The sequence below is a fragment of the Oncorhynchus tshawytscha genome, linkage group LG18 (assembly GCF_018296145.1).
Source record: "Oncorhynchus tshawytscha isolate Ot180627B linkage group LG18, Otsh_v2.0, whole genome shotgun sequence".
In the NCBI taxonomy this organism is placed as follows: domain Eukaryota; kingdom Metazoa; phylum Chordata; class Actinopteri; order Salmoniformes; family Salmonidae; genus Oncorhynchus; species Oncorhynchus tshawytscha.
Genome location: NC_056446.1, coordinates 17,498,392 through 17,518,861, shown reverse-complemented (window position 1 = coordinate 17,518,861; position 20,470 = coordinate 17,498,392). Strand labels below are relative to the sequence as shown.

At 43.1% G+C, this 20,470-nt stretch overlaps 1 protein-coding gene across 1 annotated transcript; it reads right to left on the bottom strand.

Moving 5' to 3' along the window:
- Positions 1 to 118: 118 nt before the first annotated feature.
- Positions 119 to 16,823, bottom strand: LOC112217616 (clusterin). The gene is made up of 9 exons (XM_024378040.2): positions 16,669 to 16,823; positions 13,008 to 13,138; positions 12,744 to 12,892; positions 12,415 to 12,585; positions 11,770 to 12,217; positions 11,546 to 11,677; positions 856 to 1,082; positions 595 to 770; positions 119 to 457 (listed from the first exon to the last, which is right to left on the bottom strand). Exons 2-9 carry the CDS (start codon positions 13,093 to 13,095, stop codon positions 445 to 447), a joined length of 1,404 nt encoding a protein of 467 aa, XP_024233808.1. The 5' UTR covers positions 13,096 to 13,138; positions 16,669 to 16,823; the 3' UTR covers positions 119 to 444.
- Between the last annotated feature and the right edge of the window lie 3,647 nt (positions 16,824 to 20,470).

Below are 20,470 nucleotides of genomic sequence, written 5' to 3'. Positions count from 1 at the left end.
CTACATTTTGAACGCTTGATAGTAAAACATGATGCATTCCAGTCTAATAAGATCCTTTATCAGCTGATGTGACATTTTTCATAGAACTTAGGCAAGTAAATAATCAGAGATACAGTGGTGGTGTTTTTGTCAGGTCTCATTTATTTATTATGCAGAAGAGCACAGAACTACAAAAGGAACAGTAGCAATTAACATGAAGTGAAGAGCAGTGAGCAGGTTTTACTCTAGGGCAACAGCAGTACTATATTCTTTCTCCTCAAGACAACAGGACTGTTTATGTATTCGGTTCTTACAGCAGGACGAGCTCTAGTTACACAGGAATATACAATTACTTAAAATATGATCAACAGTGATGACAGGTTTCACTTTTTCTAGTTGACAGTGTGAAGTCATCCTGAACATTCTGCTTTGTGTAGTGGTGCACGGTGGGGTGTCCTCCGATTTCTACTTCACCACTCTGGAAAGGAAAAGGTAATTAAAAAATCTAAATCACTTCAGGACATTTGTCTCCTATCTCACTTTAAAATGTACTTGCTATAAAGCCTGGTGTGATTAGTAAGATTATTATTGGTCCAATGACACAGAAGCACTCACACAGTGGTTTGTTTGTAGAGGTCTAGGGCCTGCTGTGCCACCATTTCAGAGAACTTGGGGTCATTCCAGGGGATGTCTCCAGGCACACTGAAGGTCATGGCAGGGTTGTCAAACAACTGGACAGACACATTGGTGTCCCCTGGCTTCTCAGGGTCCTCTGTGTCCTTGGACATGACCTTGGAGGAATTCAAGACGTAAGTCTTCATAAGACCATGTTACAAAGAAATAGGATACAGCGCATTGCAGACTATGGAGTCTCACCGTTTCGATCTTGAAGATTTCATCCTTGTTGTTGGTGTTGTTGGCCAGGGCAGACACCCAGCCAAACTGCTTGCTGAAAAGGTCTAGCAGGCTGGAAGTGTTGGACATCTGCTCCTCAAACTTCCTCAGCTGCTTGCTGTACTCCTGAGTGAACTTCTCTGCCATGGCCAGGGCCTGCTCCAGGTCCTTCTTCAGAGGACCAGCCAGAGGCTTCTTCCCTGAGCAGTCTGGAGGAGAGAACCACATTTCATGTAATACATAACTCTATAGTCAACAGAGTCACTGGTGTCCCTTTAGCTCCATATCAGCAACTTTTGGTGTGATGTACTAGCAACTTGTTTTACCTATTCGGAAGGCCAAAGTTAGCTTAAGGAGCAGTTCTCTCTGGGTCTAATTCCAAGAAGTTCTGGAAAACTGTTGAAGACCTGAAGAATAAACCCTACTCACAGCTGCCCGTGTCCCTTAATGTTGAATTGGTTGTTACTGACAAGGAGCACATGGCTGAGCTCTTTAATCACCACTTCATTAAGTCAGGATTCCTATTTGACTCAGCCATCCCTCATTGCCTGTACAACATTTCCTCATCTCCCACCACTTCTAAAGCGACTAGCCCCGATGCTCCTCTTTTTACCCTGCTCCGCTACAAAGTGTCTCCTTGCAGGCTGTCGCTGAGTCTAAGGTGCTAAAGGAGCTCCTTATACTTGACCCCCAAAAAACATCTGAGTCAGATGGTTTAAATCCTTTCTGCTTTAAGGTTCCAGCCTCTATCATCACCAAGCTTATCTCTGACCTTTTTAACCTGTCTCTCCTGTTTGGGGTGGTTCCCGTTGCTTGGAAGGTAGCCACGGTGCGTCCTTTATTTAAAGGCGGAGATCAAGCTGATCCTAACTGTTATAGGCCAATTTCTATTTTTCCCTGTTTATCAAAAGTATTTTTGGTATTTTATTAGGATCCCCATTAGCTGTTGCAAAAGCAGCAGCTCCTCTTCCTGGGGTCCAACACAAAACATGAACCATGACATAATACAGAACATGAATAGACAAGAACAGCGCAAGGACAGAACTACACAGAGAGGCACACGTACCCTACACATCAATACTTGCACACAAACTATCTAGATCAAATAGGGGAAAGGCGTTGTGCCGTGAGATGTTGCTTTATCTGATTTTTAAAACCAGGTTTGCTGTTAATTTGAGCAATACGATATGGAATGGAGTTCCATGCTATATAATACTGTACGCTTTCTTGAAATTGTTCTGGATTTGGGGACTGTGAAAAGACCTCTGGTGGCGTAAGTGTGTGTGTGTCAGAGCTGTGTGTTAATTGACTATGCAAACAATTTGGGATTTGCAAAACATTCATGTTTCTTATAAAGAGAAGTGATGCAGTCAGTCTCTCCTCAACTCTTAGCCAAGAGAGACTGGCATGCATAGTATTTATAGCTCTGTTCTGAGCCTGCTGCAGCTTAACTGCAGTTGAAGTCGGAAGTTTACATAAACCTTAGCGAAATACATTTAAACTCTGTTTTTTACAATTCCTGACATTTAATCCGAGTGAGAATTCCCTGTTTTAGGTCAGTTAGGATCACCTCTTTATTGTAAGAATGTGAAATGTCAGAATAATAGTAGAGAGTGATTTATTTCAGCTTTTATTTCTTTCATCACATTCCCAGTGGGTCAGAAGTTTACATACCCTAAATAAGTATTTGGTAGCATTGCCTTTAAATTGTTTAACTTGGGTGAAATGTTTCAGGTAGCCTTCCACAAGCTTCCCACAATAAGTTGGGTGAATTTTGGCCCATTCCTCCTGACAGCTGGTGTAAGTGAGTCAGGTTTGTAGGCCTCCTTGCTCACACATGTTTTTTCAGTTCTGCCCACAAATTTTCTGTAGGATTGAGATTATTGCTTTGTGATGGCCAATCCAATACCTTGACTTTGTTGTCCTTAAGCCATTTTGCCACTTTGGAAGCATGCTTGGGGTAATTGTCCATTTGGAAGACCCATTTGCGACCAAGCTTTAACTTCCTGACTGATGTCTTGAGATGTTGCGTCAATATATCCACATAATTTTTGTTCCTCATGATGCCATCTGTTTTGTGAAGTGCACCAGTCCCTCCTGCAGCAAAGCACCCCCACAACATGATGTTGCCCAGCCCCGTGCTTCATGGTTGGGATGGTGTTTATCGGCTTGCAAGCCTCCCCACAATGGTCATTATGGCCAAACAGTTCTATTTTTGTTTCATCACACCAGAGGACATTTCTCCAAAAAGTACAATCTTCGTCCCCATGTGCAGTTGCAAACCATAGTCTGGCTTTTTTATGGCGGTTTTGGAGCAGTGGCTACTTCCTTGCTGAGTGGCTTTTCAGGTTTTGTCGATACAGGACTCATTTTACTGTGGATATAGATACTTCTGTACCTGTTCCCTCCAGCATCTTCACAAGGTCCTTGCTGTTGTTCTGGGATTGATTTGCACTTTTCGCACCAAAGTACGTTCATCTCTAGGAGACGGAACGCGTCTCCTTCCTGAGCAGTATGATGGCTGCGTGGTCTCATGGTGTTTATACTTGCGTACTATTGTTTGTACAGATGAACGTGGTACCTTCAGGCGTTTGGAAATTGCTCCCAAGGATGAACCAGACTTGTGGTCTACAATTATTTTTCTGAGGTCTTGGCTGATTTTCTTTTGATTTTCAAATGATGTCAAGCAAAGAGGCACTGAGTTTGAAGGTAGGCCTTGAAATACATCCACAGGTACACCTCCAATTGACTCAAATTATGTCAATTAGCCTATCAGTAGCTTCTAAAGTCATGACATAATTTTCTGGAATTTTCCAAGCTGTTTAAAATCCCAGTGGACCCACTGGAATTGCGATACACTAAGTTATAAGTTAAATAATCTGTCTAAAGAATTGTTGGAAAAATTACTTGTGTCACGCACAAGGTAGATGTCCTAACTGACTTGCCAAGGGTATAGTTTGTTAACAAGAAATGTGTGGAGTGCTTGAAAAACTAGTTTTAATGACTCCAACCTAAGTGTATGTAAACTTCAAACTTCCACTGTACATATGAGATGAGTAATGCAAAACATGTAAACATTATTGAAGTGACTGGTGTTCCATTATTAAAGTGGCATGTGATTTCAAGTCTATGTATATAGGCAGCTGACTCTAATGTGCTAGTGATGGCTATTTAAAAGTCTGATGGCCTTGAGCTGTTTCAGTCTCTCAGTCCCAGCTTTGATGAACCTGTACTGACCTCGCCTTCTGGATGATAGCGGTGTGAGCAGGCAGTGGCTCGGGTGGTTGTTGTCCTTGATGATCTTTTTGGCCTTCCTGTGACATCCCTGATGATGTGTTGGGCAGACTGTACCACCCTCTGGAGAGCCCAGTGGTTGCGGGCGGTGCAGTTACTGTTCCAGACGGTAATACATCCCGACAGGATGCTCTCAATTGTGCATCTGTAAAAGTTTGTGAGGGTTTTAGGTACCAAGCCAAATTTCTTCAGCTCACTGAGGTTGAAGAGGCACTGTTGCACCTTCTTCACCACACAGTCTGTGTGGGTAGACCCTTTCAGTTTGTCAGTGATGTGTACGCAGAGGACCTTCTCCACTGCGATACCGTCAATGTGGATAGAGGGGTGCTCCCTCTGCTGTTTCCTGAAGTCCACGATTCATCTCCTTGGTTTTGTTGACCTTGAATGAGAATTTATTTCCCTGGCATCACACTCCCAGTGCCCTCACTTCCTCCCTGTAGGCTGTCACGTCATTGTTGGTAATCAAGCCTTCTACTGATGTGTCGTCTGCAAACTTGATAATTGAGTTGGAGGTGTGCTTGGGCACACAGTCATGGGTGAACAGGAAGTACAGGAGGGGGCTGAGCATGCACCCTTGTGGGGCCCCAGTGTTGAGGATCAGCGAAGTGGAGGTGTTGTTTCCTACCTTCACCACCTGGGGGTTGCCCATCAGGAAGTCCAGGACCTAGTTGTACAGGGCGGGGTTCAGACCCAGGGCCATGAGCTTAATGATGTGCTTGGAGGGTACTATGGTGTTGAATGCTGAGCTATAGTCAATGAACAACATTTTTACATAGGTATTCCTCTTGTACAGATGGGATAGGGCAGTGTGCAGTGCGATGGAGATTGCATCGTCTCTGGATCTGTTGGGGTGGTAAGCAAATTGAAGTGGGTCTAGGGTGACATGATATGATCCTTGACTACTCTCAAAGCACTTCATGATGACAGAAGTGAGTGCTACGGGGTGATAGTTATGTAGTTCAGTTACCTTTGCTTTCTTGGGCACAGGAACAATGGTGGGCATCTTGAAGCATGTGGGGACGGCAGACTGGCATAGGGAGAGATTGAATATGTCCGTAAACACACCAGCCAGCTGGTCTGCACATGCTCTGATGACGTGGCTAGAGATACCGTCTGGGCCGGCAGCCTTGCAAGGGTTAACACTCTTCAATGTCTTACCACGGAGAAGGAGAGCCCACAGTCTTTGGTAGCGGGCCGTGTCAGTGGCACTGTGTTATCCTCAAAGCGGGCGAAGAAGGTGGTTAGCTTGGCCAGAAGTAAGACGTCGGTGTCCTCAACATGTCTAGTTTTCCTTTAGTAGTCAGTGATTGTCTGTAGACCCTGCCACATACCTCTCGTGTCTGAGCTGTTGAATTGCGACTCCACTTTGTCTCTATACTTACGTTTTGCCTGTTTGATTGCCTTGTCGAGGGAATAGCTACATTGTTTGTATTCTGCCATATTCCTAGTCACCTTGCCATGGTTAAATGCGGTGGTTCGCTTCTTCAGTTTTGCGAGAATGCTGCCATCTATTCACGGTTTCTAGTTTAATAGTCACAGTGGGTACAACATCTCCTATACACTTCCTGATAAACTCAGTCACCGTATCAGTATATTCATTAATATTAATCTCTGAAGCTACCCGGAACATATCCCAGGCCGCGTGATCTAAACAATCTTGAAGCATGGATTCCGATTGACCTGCATTGAACAGTCCTTAGCACGGCTACTTCCTGTTTGAATTTCTGCCTATAGGAAGGGGGGAGCACACTGGAGTCGTGGTCAGATTTGCCGAAAGGAGGACGGGGGAGGGCCTTGTAGTCATCCAGGAAGTTGGAGTAGCAGTGGTCGAGTGTTTTAGCAGTGCGAGGACTACAGTCGATGTGTTGATAGAACTTTGGCAGCCTTTTTCTCAAATTTGCTTTGTTAAAATCCCCAGATACAATAAATGCAGCCTCAGGATATGTTTTTTCCAGTTTGCATAAAGTCCAGTAAGATTCTTTGAGGGCCGTCGTGAGGGGGGATATACAGGGCTGTGACAATAACCAAAAATAATTATCTTAGGAGATAATATGGTCTGTATTTCATTGTGAGGCATTCTAGGTCAGGGGATCAAAAGGACTTGAGTTCCTGTATGTTATCACAATCATACCGTGAGTCGTTAATCATGAAACATACGACCCCGCCCTTCTTCTTCCCGGAGAGATATTTATTCCTGTCTGTGCGATGAACTGAGAACCCAACTGGCTGGACCGACTTAGACAGTATATCCCGAGAGAGCCATGTTTCCTTGAAACAGAGTATGTTACAATACCTGATGTCTGTCTGGAAAGAAACCCTCGCCCTAAGCTCATCAACATTATCATCCAGAGACTGAACATTAGCGAGTAATATACTCCAAAGCGGTGGATGGTATGCATGCCTACTAAGTCGGACTAGAAGACCACTCCGAGTACCTCTCCTCCGCCGGCGGTGTTTTGGGTCGGCTTCTGGAATCAGTTCAATTGCCCTGGGGGGTGCAAACAAAGGATCCGCTTCGGAAAGTTCCTGGTCGTAATGCTGCTGGTGCTGGAAAGTTACCGCCACTCTGATATCCAATAGTTCTTCCCGGCTGCATGTAATAACAAAAAACATTTTCTGGGCTAATAATGTAAGAAACAATACTTAAAAAACGAAATACTGCGAAGTTTCCTAAGAGCTAGAAGCATGGCAGCCCTCTCTGTCGGCGCCATTTCGTATGAATAGGCTAGCTGCTGTGCCAAATAGCTCCTCAGACCCGCCCTTGTTCGGCAGGATCACTGGACAGAGACTAGCTGTCCCAACAACTACGTTGCAGAATCCAAACTAAAAAAGTTAGCTAGCTACTAATACACTTTCAAAACAACAAACTTTTAAAAACAACAAATCCGAGCTCTCCCTCGTTCCGCGTTCAGAAGTGTTGGAAAAAGTTATCAATAATCAACTGACTGGCTTTCTTGATGTCTATAGTATTTTCTCTCATATGCAATCTGGTTTCTGCCCAGGATATGGATGTGTCATTGCCACCTTAAAGGTCCTAAATTATGTCACCATTGCCCTTGATTCTAAGCAATGTTGTGTTGCTATTATTTTGACTTGTTCAAAGCTTTTGATATGCTAGACCATTCCATACTTGTGGGAGGAGTATTGATGTCTCTGAGGGGCCTTTGGCCTGGTTTGCTAACTACCTCTCTCAAAGAGTGCAGTGTATAAAGTCAGAACATCTGCTGTCTCAGCCACTGCCTGTCACCAAGGACTCGATCCTAGGCCCCACACTCTTTTCAATTTACATCAACAACATACCTCGGCAGTAAGCTTTCTCATCCATTTATATGCAGATGATACAGATGATATATGCAGTTTTATACTCAGCTGGGCCCTCACCGGATTTTTTGTTAAATGCTCTACAACAAAGATGTCTTAGTGTCCAACAAGCTTTCTCTGCCCTTAACCTTGTTCTGAACACCTCCAAAACAAAGGTAATGTGGTTTGGTAAGAAGAATTCCCCTCTCTCCACCGGTACGATTACAACCTCTGAGGCTTTAGAGCTTGAGTTAGTCACCTCATACAAGTACTTGGGAGTATGGCTAGACGGTACACTGTCCTTCTCTCAGAAAATATCAAAGCTGCAGACTATAAGGTTAAATCTAGACTTGATTTCCTCTATCGTAATCATTCCTCTTTCACTCCATCTTCCAAACTAACCCTGATTCAGATTACCATCCTACCCATGCTAGATTACGAAGACGTAATTTATAGATCGGCAGGTAAGGGTGCTCTCGAGCGGCTATATGTCCTTTACCATTCGGCCATCAGATTTGCCACCAATGCTCCTTATAGGACACATCACTGCACGTTATACTCCTCCGTAAACTGGTGATCTCTGTATACCCATAGCAAGACCCATTGGTTGATGCTTATTTATAGGCCTCATTCCCCCGTATCTGAGATACCTACTGCAGCCCTCATTCTCCACATACAACACATGTTCTGCCAGTCACATTCTGTTGAACGTCCCCAAACCACACACATCCCTGGGTCGCTCCTCTTTTCAGTTCGCAACTGGAACGAGCTGCAAAAAAACACTCAAACTGGACAGTTTTCTCTCTTTATCTCTTCATTCAAAGACTCAATCATGGACACTCTTACTGACAGTTGTGGATGCTTCACATGTGTATTGTTGTCTCTACCTTCTTGCCTTTGTGCTGTTGTCTGTGCCTAATAATGTTTGTACCATGTGTAATGACTGTCCTGTTCAGGACAGGTCACCATGGACCACAGTCCTACAGATATATCTCTCACACCCACCACAGGGGGGAGATGAGGGGTTTTATGACACCGCATGCCCATTGTAAATCTTAAGGCAGCAGACAAAATCCTTTGTCAACTCAGTGTGGAGGTTTGGAATGTGTGAGTGGGCCCTATGGAGAATCTAACTCAGAACGATACATGCAATAAATGGACTTAGGTAAATATATTTCATCAGCAAAAATGGTGGTAATAACGATAGATGGAATATGAAAATGAATGTCGTTTTTGTGATGTTATTAAAGGTTAAATGACGACATTATAACGAAAACATTGTAACTTGAAGAGTTTCCATAATATGCACATGATGTATACATATTGTATCTTGTGTGGAAAATGTCCAGATCAAAAATAATGTTTTGGAAAAGTGAACTGTGAAATTAGTTGTCTAAGGTCTGAGTAGTCGCAACCCCAAAATGCAACATGAGGTTGAGGAAGACAAAAGAACCTCTTAACAATATATGCTACGGACCACCCGGTTATTCTATCCAAGGAATCGTGTGTCTACACTGCTTTCATTCCCAAACTGGAACCGTCTACAGTCGTGGCCAAAAGTTTTGAGAATGACACAAATATTAATTTTCACAAAGTTTGCTGCTTCAGTGTCTTTAGATATTTTTGTCAGATGTTACTATGGAACACTGAAGTACAATTACAGGCATTTCATAAGTGTCAAAGGCTTTTATTGACAATTACATGACGTTGATGCAAAGAGTCAATATTTGCAGTGTTGACCCTTCTTTTCAAGACCTCTGCAATCCACCCTGGCATGCTGTCAATTAACTTCTGGGCCACATCCTGACTGATGGCAGCCCATTCTTGCATAATCAATGCTTGGAGTTTGTCAGAATTTGTGGGTTTTTGTTTGTCCACCCGCCTCTTGAGGATTGACCACAAGTTCTCGATGGGATTAAGGTCTGGGGAGCTTCCTGGCCATGGACCCAAAATATTGATGTTTTGTTCCCCGAGCCACTTAGTTATCCCTTCTGCCTTATGGAAAGGTGCTCCATCATAAAGGCATTGTCCGTCACCAAACTGTTCCTGGATGGTTGGGAGAAGTTGCTCTAGAATGATGTGTTGGTATCATTCTTTATTCATGGCTGTTCTTAGGCAAAATTGTGAGTGAGCCCACACTCCCTTGGCTGAGAAGCAACCCCACACATGAATGTTCTCAGGATGCTTTACTGTTGGCATGACACAGGACTGATGGTAGCGCTCACCTTGTCTTCTCCAGACAAGCTTGTTTCCGGATGCCCTCAGCAGTCCAATCCCTGTACCTTTTGCAGAATATCAGTCTGTCCCTGATGTTTTTCCTGGAGAGAAGTGGCTTCTTTGCTGCCCTTCTTGACACCAAGCCATCCTCCAAAAGTCTTCGCCTCACTGTGCGTGCAGATGCACTCACACCTGCCTACTGACATTCCTGAGCAAGCTCTGTACTGGTGGTGCCCCGATCCCGCGGCTGAATCAACTTTAGGAGACGGTCCTGGCGCTTGCTGGACTTGCTTGGGCACCCTGAAGCCTTCTTCACAACAATTGAACCACTCTCCTTGAAGTTCTTGATGATCCGATAAATGGTTGATTTAAGTGCAATCTTACTGGCAGCAATATCCTTGCCTGTGAAGCCCTTTTTGTGCAAAGCAATGCTGACGGCACGTGTTTCCTTGCAGGTAACCATGGTTGACAGAGGAAGAACAATGATTCCAAGCACCACCCTCCTTTTGAAGCTTCCAGTCTGTTATTTGAACTAAATCAGAATGACAGAGTGATCTCCAGCCTTGTCCTCGTCAACAATCACACCTGCGTTAATGAGAGAATCACTGACATGATGTCAGCTGGTCCTTTTGTGGCAGGGCTGAAATGCAGTGGAAATGTTTTTTGGGGATTCAGTTAATTTGCATGGCAAAGAGGGACTTTGCAATTAATTGCAATTCATCTGATCACTCTTCATAACAGTCTGGAGTATGTGCAAATTGCCATCATACAAACTGAGGCAGCAGACTTTGTGAAAATTAATATTTGTGTCATTCTCAAAACTTTTGGCCACGACTGTACACGGCTAATTAGTCGTCCGGAGAAGACCCCTTTTCATAACGAGGGCAAGAAAACAGACTTCTAAGAGAAAGGACACTAACATCGTGTGGACAATCAAAGACTTACACCCGGTAACGAAAGAAGTGCCACCATCAGAGAAGAGACCTTCGACAAGTAATTACATCATTATATTGTAACCCATAAGAGCAGCAGTTCGGGACAAGGTGTAAGGGCTAAACTAAGCATAGTTTACAAATGTATTCAAGTGTGCTTTTCTCTCGTGCACTCTCTCTTTCTCTCTCTTTCTAAATCCCCATTTTGTGTAACAGGTGAAACTGGAACATTTTTCATTGTACTAAGTTTTAATCAATAGCCTAGACTGTTTGTTTGTGTATGTGTATCTTATGTTATCATTTAGCATTTTAGTAAATAAATGATCAACTCAATTGGTGTGGTACAGAATTATTTAGTGAGACTCGGGTTTGTGCAGATTCACGAATTATGCGATGTTCAGGATGAGACTGTAGAGGAAATTAATGAATTAGCGACTGCTGTAAAATCTATATTCTGATAGTTAATTAGGGAAAACGGAAACTCAATAAAAAACTAACTTTTCCCATGGTGCCCCAGGTTACTGAGTTAATGATTACCTGATTAATTGAAAGACATAATTATAAACAGTTAATAATTAGATGAACAGCAGTCGTCACATAAATCAATACGTCACAACACATGTTTTGTGCTGCTACCATGCTGTGTTGTCATGTGTTTCTGCCATGCTTTGTTGTTGTCTTCGGTCTCTCTTTATGTAGTGTTTTGGTGTCTCTACTGTCGTGATGTGTTTTTTTGTCCTATATTTTTATTTTTAATCCCATCCCAGTCCTCGCAGGAGGCCTTTTGCCTTTTGTTAGGTCGTCATTGTAAATAAGAATTGGTTCATAACTGACTTGCCTAGCTAAATAAAGCTTAAATAAAAAATACCTGACTCAGCCAAGGCATGACTTTGTGGTTAGAAAGAGAAAGAAAATCTGATGGGCTTTACCAATATCCTGGATCGCTACGCATTTTTCACACTCTCCTCGCAGTTTAATGCAGCCAGCAGAATTGCGACGTATCTCTCTGCAGGTCATACCGGAAGGCTTTGTCAAAACAACATCCTCATTCACACTCCCCTCTGTGGAAAAAAAGAAGCCCAATATCATTTATGTAAACATTAACACCATGTTATTGTATAATAACAGTTGTTTAATTAGGACTGAGGTATACCCTCTGAGGGGTTGATGTCAAAGTTAGCGTCTGCGTCCATGACAGGCCCCATGGAGCCGAAGATATTCCGGGCCATGTCCATCATAGGAGCGAACATGTTGTGGAACCCATGGAAGTCTGGGTCCTTCAGAGGGGACCTGACCACACGGGAGCGCACCTCGCCCGTCTCTGCCATCTCTGCTCTCTCATTGGCCCTCTCACTATGACCCCATATACTGGGCATGTGGAAGGGGCTGGAGAACATGGGAGGGTTGAGGGAGCGCATGTGGTCGAACACCCTCAAGCTGTCCATGAAGATACTGTCCACCCCATCGGCCACGTCGGAGTAGCGCTCCTCCAGGTTCTGGAACCTCTGGCTCTGCTCCTGGTCCTCCCTCTCCAGAACATCCATGTTCTCCCCGTTGATCCAGATGGAGAATGGAGAGGTCCTGTTCAGAACCTCCTCCAGCTGAGAGGGAAACAGGAGAAAGCAGCTAGTACAACAGTGACCTATTTTATTTGGAAGGATTGTATAATAGCTTAAACCCATTGATCAGTGGTTGTGCATGTCTCTGTGTAAGTCTAGCTTACACAACATATTTGAACTACAATTGCAAACCAATGTGGAGATTGATTGATGATAGTTCTGTGTAGTTGAGGCGATACCTGTCTGCCGATCAGTCCGGCGCCACTGCTGCAGGTCCTGGAGTAGTATTTGATGCAGGTGTTCTTCAGACAGGGCTTGCACTCCTCCCACAGAGACTGCATGGTGCCGTTACACACCTCCTGCTCCTCACTCAGTTTAGTCTCCATCTCCTGAGCTGCCTTCAGAGCATCCTGGGAAACAAACACAGCAACTGAGTCAGTGGTCTAAAAAGAACTAGGTGACTATAGCTGATGAATTGAACACAAAATGTAGTGTGATCTTTAACTTATTTTTGTCCAAAACAGTGATGAAAGCTCATGGTACTGTGCGTTGCTCAAATGCACTGTACCTCTTTTTGCTGTTTAGTTTTCTCCAGGGCACTCAAGAACTTATTGTGATCATCTCCAGACCTCTCCATCACTGTCTTCATCTCCTTCACCCCACTGATGGCATTCTCTATCTGCTTGTCCAGGTACTTCACCCCCAGGAGAGAAATCTCTGCAGAGAACAATCGCTCAAAATAAATCTCCCCAGCGACTTAAAAATATCCTGCATTATACAGTATACGGTTATTCTGAACAATTTGAAGATATTTAGTTATATGATGGCTTACGGCTTAGATCCTCCTTTGATGGAGGCAGCAGACACTCAGTAGATACCAGAAGCAAAGCAAGGCCCACTAGTGACCCAAAGACTCTCATCTTTACTGTTTCTTAGATACCAAGCGACTGATGCAGTACACACCTGAAAAACAGAGGGGGCTTAGGGTATTTTGGTTGTAATCATAACGCCTCTTATGTAAAGCACTGCAAAATGACCTCATAGTCCAGTGATTCCCAAACTTTTTATAGTCCCATACCTTTTCAAACATTCAACCTTCAGCCGCACGCACTCTTTTTATAGTCCCATACCCTTTCAAACATTCAACCTTCAGCTGCGCACACTCTCTAGCACCAAGGTCAGCGCACTCTCAAATGTTTTTTTTTGCCAACATTGTAAGCCTGCCACACACACACTATACGATACATTTATTAAACATAAGAATGAGTGTCAATTATGGTCAGTAAAGAAAACTTTAGGTTCGTCTCTCAATTTAAAAAAAACAATGTGTCAATACTTTGCCCCTTGATAACCAGCCCACTTCTGTATGTTGTAAAAGCGTTACAAGCTGCCCATATCATTGCATAGTGCAGAAAATACGCGAGAGTACAGGGGCCTTGCTTTAACAAAGTTAGCCATTTTCACTGTAGTGTCCAAAACGCCTTTCAAGCTGTCAGGCATTCCCTTGGCAGCAAGAGCCTCTAAGTGGATGCTGCAGTGTACCCAAGTGTCGTCGGGAGCAACTGCTTGCACATCGTTACCAGTCCACTATGTCTCCCTGTCATGGCTTTTGCTCCATCAGTAGAGATACCAACACATCTTGACCACCAAAGTCCATTTGATATCACAAAGCTGGCCAGTACTTTAAACATATCCTCTCCTGCTGTCCTGGTTTCCAGTGGTTTGCAGAAGAGGATGTCTTCCTTAATTGACCCTCCATAAACGTAACAGACATATAACAGGAGCTGTGCCAGGTCGCCATGTCTGTTGACTCATCCAGCTGTAATGCATAGAATTCACAGGCTTGTATGCAAAGCAGTAATTGTTTCAAAACATCTCCTGCCGTGTCCCTGATGCGTCGTGAAACAGTTTTGTTTGATGAAGACATTGTCTGTATCATTTTTTTGGCCTTTCCCCCCAGCATTGTCCCAGCCATATCCACGGCAGCAGGGAGAATTAAGTCCTCCACAATAGTATGGGGCTTGCCTGTCCTAGCCACTTGGTAGCTCACCATATACGACTTCTAGCTACTTGTTAATGGTATCTGTTGCTTTTATACATGTCTTACTACTTGAAAGTCATCTTAATTCTCACTCAAAAAACTCCCATGGCTTATTTTTCAAATTGGCATGTTTTGTTTCTAAATGTCTGCGCAAGAGTGAAGGTTTCATCGAGTTGTGAGATAGTACTTTTGGCACTACTCCCAATATAAGTGAACCCCAAATCAATGTAGTTCTCATCATATTTGCTCTGGTCCAACGTCCCTGTCTGTTGTTTGGGTGCTTTCCCGGGTAAGGGGGCAGTAGCTGCATCAGATTCACAGCTGTCAGTGTCCATGCTAGCTGGGCTAGCAACAACACGTAGAAATACTGATGCTAAGCATTGGATGTGCTTGTGGAAGCAGAATAACTTGGGTCGTCGACAGGTGCAGGTGGAGTACTGCTGGTAGTAGCAGTACTACCAGTAGAGCTGTATGTGTCTCTATGGATGCGGGCCTTACTTTCCTTTAACCATTTATCCTTTTTCAAGCGAACTGAATGAGCAGCAGCTAAGTTTGGATACATACGGGCCGTTAGTGAGAGAGTAACGGTTAATGTGATTGGATGTTAATTATTTGACTAGGCTACTTGTATTTGACATCGTGTTGTTATTTCGCTGAACATTAGATGGTTTCATTTTATTTTTGGAAGTGAAACGAGGCTACTCAGGTGAGAAAAAACACCCAAATGTGTAGCCCCGTTGGAAAATATAAATGGACTGTTTCAAAATGTGAAAAATAGACGTGTATCACGTTTTTATTTGGCGTACTGCCGACGTAATTGCGCGTTTGAGAATACCTGTATTACCCCAGTTTGGGAGTACCTGTATAGTCCACGTCTGACCTTGGTGTTGTTGTGATGTTGATATTACCCACTAGAGGGTAATGTTGCCCATATAACGATGACAATACTGTGACACAGCATCATTTGAAACCTTTTTCCTTTAATGCTGACATTTGCTGATTTGTTCCAAACGATAAAGTGTGTTTATACTGCATTGCCAGCATAGACATTTATCCTATTGTATACTTTTTTAATTTGATAAAAGTATTGACATTAGGCTCAAGATAAACCCGGTGACACAGATACAATGCAGAGATTAGGGGCTGGATTCAACCCTTAGCACCGAAGAGCAGCGTTGTAGCGCGGTTGAAATGTAAAGGTCATTTTCGATCGAGTCGACATATGCAGTGTTTACTGTGAATGCAGTCTCCTCAAACACAGAAACATTGCCTATACAATTTAATCACGCTACAAACGCTGATCTTCGGCGCTAGAGATTGAATCCAGCCCTAGTGGGCGTTTATCTGATAGATCTCCCTGTTGGAATGGAGCCGAAACAAACACAAATTCTTCTCCACTAATCTCTGTGATTATTCCAGGCAGCCCTATAATCCCTTGTGTATTCAACACGCTCACTGTACAACTTCCCAGAAAACACTGAATTGTTGGAAAAAAAATAAAGCCCAATGTTTAGATTTGGAAAACATTGCACATCCTTCCAATTGTGGTGCCAGATATTCAGTTGAAATGTCACCATTGGAGGAAATATCTTGCCATTAAGGAAATGGCAAGATACAGCCATAATGTTGACATTTTCAGACACAGGACTAGCCTTACATATTTTACAGGTCTGGGTGGATACAAGGGAAAATAATCATGGGAGAAAAAGAAGTTTCAAACAATGTCCTACTCATAAATAAGGTCCAATAGCACTTGTATGACTTGCAGGAAAAAGTAGAACACCATTAATAGAACCCAGAAGTAGAACCCACAATTCTGCTCAATCCAGCAGATGGACTGAGCTCTGTATTAAAAGGGATTTGCACATTCTAGTATACTCCTACAAGGGGAAAAAAATGGGGCTTGAGAACTGCAGCGTCCAGACTTAATTGCTCTCTGCTTGTCCATCTCACGCAAACATGCCCTGTGCAGCTACAATATCAACGCAATAACAGCACTCTAACTCAGAGAGACTTTGTGCCTTTGAGGGTGTTGAATTTAATTATCCAATTGTGGAGTCTTTATAGCAAATGCATTGGATAAAGCTTGCAGCCTTAAAATGTTGCGATATACGCAGTACATATCTGGGTCATTCACAGGCAGAGGCAGCGGCAGTTTTGAACAGAGGTCACCCATGAGTAAGAATGAGGAATAACAGTAACATCACTGTGCAGAATTTCTGCAGAATCAAATAGAAACAATATTTATCATAATAAACCACATGGCAAAAAATAGTAGCATCAGCCCCAGGTACAATTCTAAAGACAAATCAAGCATTTCAAGGATACTCCTACTGCAGTTTTGTCTAGTGCCGCAGAAGGCAGCTATGCACAGGGCTGATACCCTGAAGACACACAATATGCGTTTTCCTCCCAGCCAGCCGGGACTGCCAGGCAGAAGAGGATCACTCACCTCCCTGTTGATCTTGCCTCTTCAGAGCGGATGAAGCGCAGTGAGGCTGTCTTCCGCTAGGTATTTATACAGGACCTAGCAGTGATGTTGACACTGATTCACGCCCTGTGGCTTTGGACTTTTCCAGAAGTTGTGTAATTCCCAGTCACAGCTCAGAAATGTGGAGCAGCCAGGAGTGGGCACTGTTGCACCGTGTGTCACTAAGCTCCTTCTGGCTACTCTCTGGCTCCTGGGAGACAATGTCAATAGAGGGAGGATTGTGTCATCTTTGTGGGTCAGTGAACATGGTCTGGGCACATGGAGGAGGGGGCTTTCAAGATGATTGATCCTTATATTATATATACATCCCCATGACTCAGTGCATCTGCGCATCATTACACACACACACACACACACACACACACTTGGATCATCCAAAAGGAGTCAAATTCAAATTATAATGTTATCAGCCTAACAAATGCAAACATTTACTGTAACACCTTGTAGCTCAAATTCAAAACATATCCATGAACTCCACACTTGGCTCAAAACACAACTGTCCCAGGCTCCAGCTTCACACAAAATCATGACCAAGCACAGGTACGGGAATGTTGATGATGTGTTGCTGCTGAATCCAACAGGTTATAAAAGGGTTCTTTAATGAGCCCTGCAAATGTAAACCTCTTACTTTATGCTCTCATCATCCTGTTGCCAAGCTGAGCTCTACAGCCAGGCCAGTGGCCAGATGTCTCCAGTTAGGAGTATACTTTATTTTTTCCTGTGACGCAAGATCATTACATAAGCTCATTCAGAAATGAAACGATATAAAAGGAGGAAATGGAAAAAGTAGATTCCTGGCTACACTCCACCTAAAACACACAGAGAATAACAAGTTCTGGGCCCTAATGTTGAATGTCTGCTCGGGTGATATTTACTGTATGCACACACTCATACCTTGGCACTGTGTCAGCAGTCTTCAGGGGCTGATTTGTGGTTTCAAATAAGAGGAAAGGTGAAAGTTCATTTGTGCAGGACATTACAGCTGGAGCGTCCTAGCAACAAGACCTCAATTGGTCCAGTTTAATATTAATTCTCTCCTATTTGTGTTATTCTCATGCAAAGACACATTTTGATTTCGAATGTGGGTACGCACTTGACACACCAGTTTGAAGGAAATAAATGAGATCATATGTAAACAAACTTGAATAATGCCCTTGGCATCGGTCCTCATGGCCTGATGTTTGGTTTTGTGAAGAATAGAAAAGGACTCAGCCAAGTTTAGTGTCTACACTCAAGTCCACAGACATGATTTGTCATCCACATCCAGACGAGCTCAAGGTTGATTTGTGATGGTGTCTGGCCCTTGTGAGAGATGCTGTTGTGTTTAGGCGGGCAGACACGTCTCCTCCCCCTCTCCTCTCTCCCCCTCACTTCTCCTCTCTCCCCAACTTCTCCTCTCTCCCACTCTCCAGCAGGCCCAGACCAGGGCAGAGCAAGACGTGCCTGGGCCTGCAGCCTCTCCTACCTCCTCCCTTTCCATCCCCTTCTCCCCTTCCCATTCGTCCCTTCTCTCATCTTTCATCTTTCATCCTCCATCCTTCTCCTCCTCTCCTCCCTTCCTTCCAAGTGCATGTGACCAGTCAAGGTCATTCACAGACTGAGACACAGTCACAGGCAGACGTGTGACTATCACTTCCCACAGAACACAGGGATCTCTTGAGACATGCAGTAGACACTCTCTCTCCCACAGTGATAAACTGCTGCTGGGAATGACAACAGCTGCTCCCTCTGAGAAATGTTCTATTGCGTTACTCCCAAAATAACACTGATTGCAAATCATGCTATTGATTTGTATCACTTTAATTGCTCATGCCTTGTTATACAGTGTCTAACCACAGCAGTGGGTTTGGAATGCCTTTAAGTTTGGTGGATGTCAGGTTATTATGATGGCTGGTGTCTGTGTGATTACAAGTGCCTTTGGCAAGGATGCTTTCCATCAGTATCAGGGTATATGTACAGTAAGGCAAAAAAATATTCTAGGACAATGAAAAATGACAGTAATCTATATTTTCTGCTGATTCTCAGCACCATATTGTATCCTCCTGCAGTATTAATCAAGAAGGTTCCTAGTAATTTCACATAGTGCCCACTGGGTGGCAGTAGATGTAACGTAAGAAATGCTGAGATGTGTACTTTCTCAGTAGCTGCTGCTATAAATGAAGGACTGGACATGTTGGGTGTGTCAAAACGTAGATCAATTATCTTTGCAGTGTGATAAATAGATGCAGTCCAGATACAAAATGTTTGAAATGCAAAAATAAATTGTGAAAAACGTCATCTTCAGTGCTTTCAGTAAAGCAATGTTCTCAGTGTTTTCATTGTTTCATCATTGTTCTGTTTTATCTTCCAAGTCATTTAAACCATTCTGGGTGGTAGCCTAGTCCCTTATGACTGCATGGGACAATTGTTTTCACTGTCTCTGAAGTTTGGCATCGAGATCAAAATCTCTTTGAAGTCATTATAGTCTATCCCAAATCACAACTCCACAAATTGAATTATGTTGGGGCTTCCTAATCTGCTAATGGAAGACTCAACATCCTAACTTAATATTCACTCTCAATCTTTAGAACCACATGCCCTCAGTTTAGCTCAATATTGTGTTACCAGCTACCGCTTTTTTGATGTAGCCTACAATACTACTGCATAACATTACTTAACTGTAAGTCAATGTCCTATTTACATAGTTTACATGACATAACTTCAGTAATTACTCTTGACCTTTAGACACATCATTAAAAGATCTCTCTACAAACAGCTGAATCACAGCTGCTATTAGAAACATGCAGGCATCAACATCTGTATGGATGTAAACATTGAAAGTGTTAAAAATAGTGACCTCTAAACTAGAGCCAACGATGGCATCTCTCTGCATCACTGAAAAACGAAAGCAGTCATGAACTTCCCATTAATCAGTGGCCAGGCTATTTATTTGATAACAGATTATATCAACATAAAACTGCTATGGATTGAAACAAAATGGCCCCTGTTTATAAAGTCATGAAACTGGATTGGAATTTAGGTTATTACAGGATGGCCGCCAGTAACATTGTTGTAAAGCTCAATCAAAGATGGCTTAAACAATATGTGATGACATGTCTGTACACAATCCAATGAGGTGCCAAAGTTAATGTGATGTGTCAAATGCAGAGCGACATGACCACATTGGTGTGAGCAAAGGGTAAGATACATTTGATTGCTTTGCATGTTGAAATAAAGAACGTGACAATAAAAGCATATGCACTTGTGTAGGAACATCTTAAGAAGCATATTTGATAGGTTATGAACATATTTTGCTTTTAGATATATTAAAAAAATGTAGTTCTCTTTTTGGTGCCTCAGGGCAACAATGTACAGTTAGGTTACTTTTCAGGTCAATATCATGCTCAATGAAATACATATCATTTGATGTAAAATGATGGCCTTTGGTCAATGTTTTTCCAACATATCCACTGACATTCACAGGCAATGGACACAGAGACATTCTATGAGCGAAAGGAGACTAATTGGTTAGAGCGTTGGACTAGTAACCGAAAGGTTGCAAGATTGAGTTGATAAGGTTCAAATCTGTTGTTCTTCCCCTGAACAAGGCAGTTAGCCCACTGTTCCTAGGCCGTCATTGAAAATAAGAATTTGTTCTTAACTGACTTGCCTAGATAAATAAAGGATCATTATTTTTTGGAGCAGTTAGGATCATACCCTCTGATAGTGAGGAAAGTGAGCTTGAGGACAGTGACAGTGAGGAAAAATGAACCATAGGTTTGAG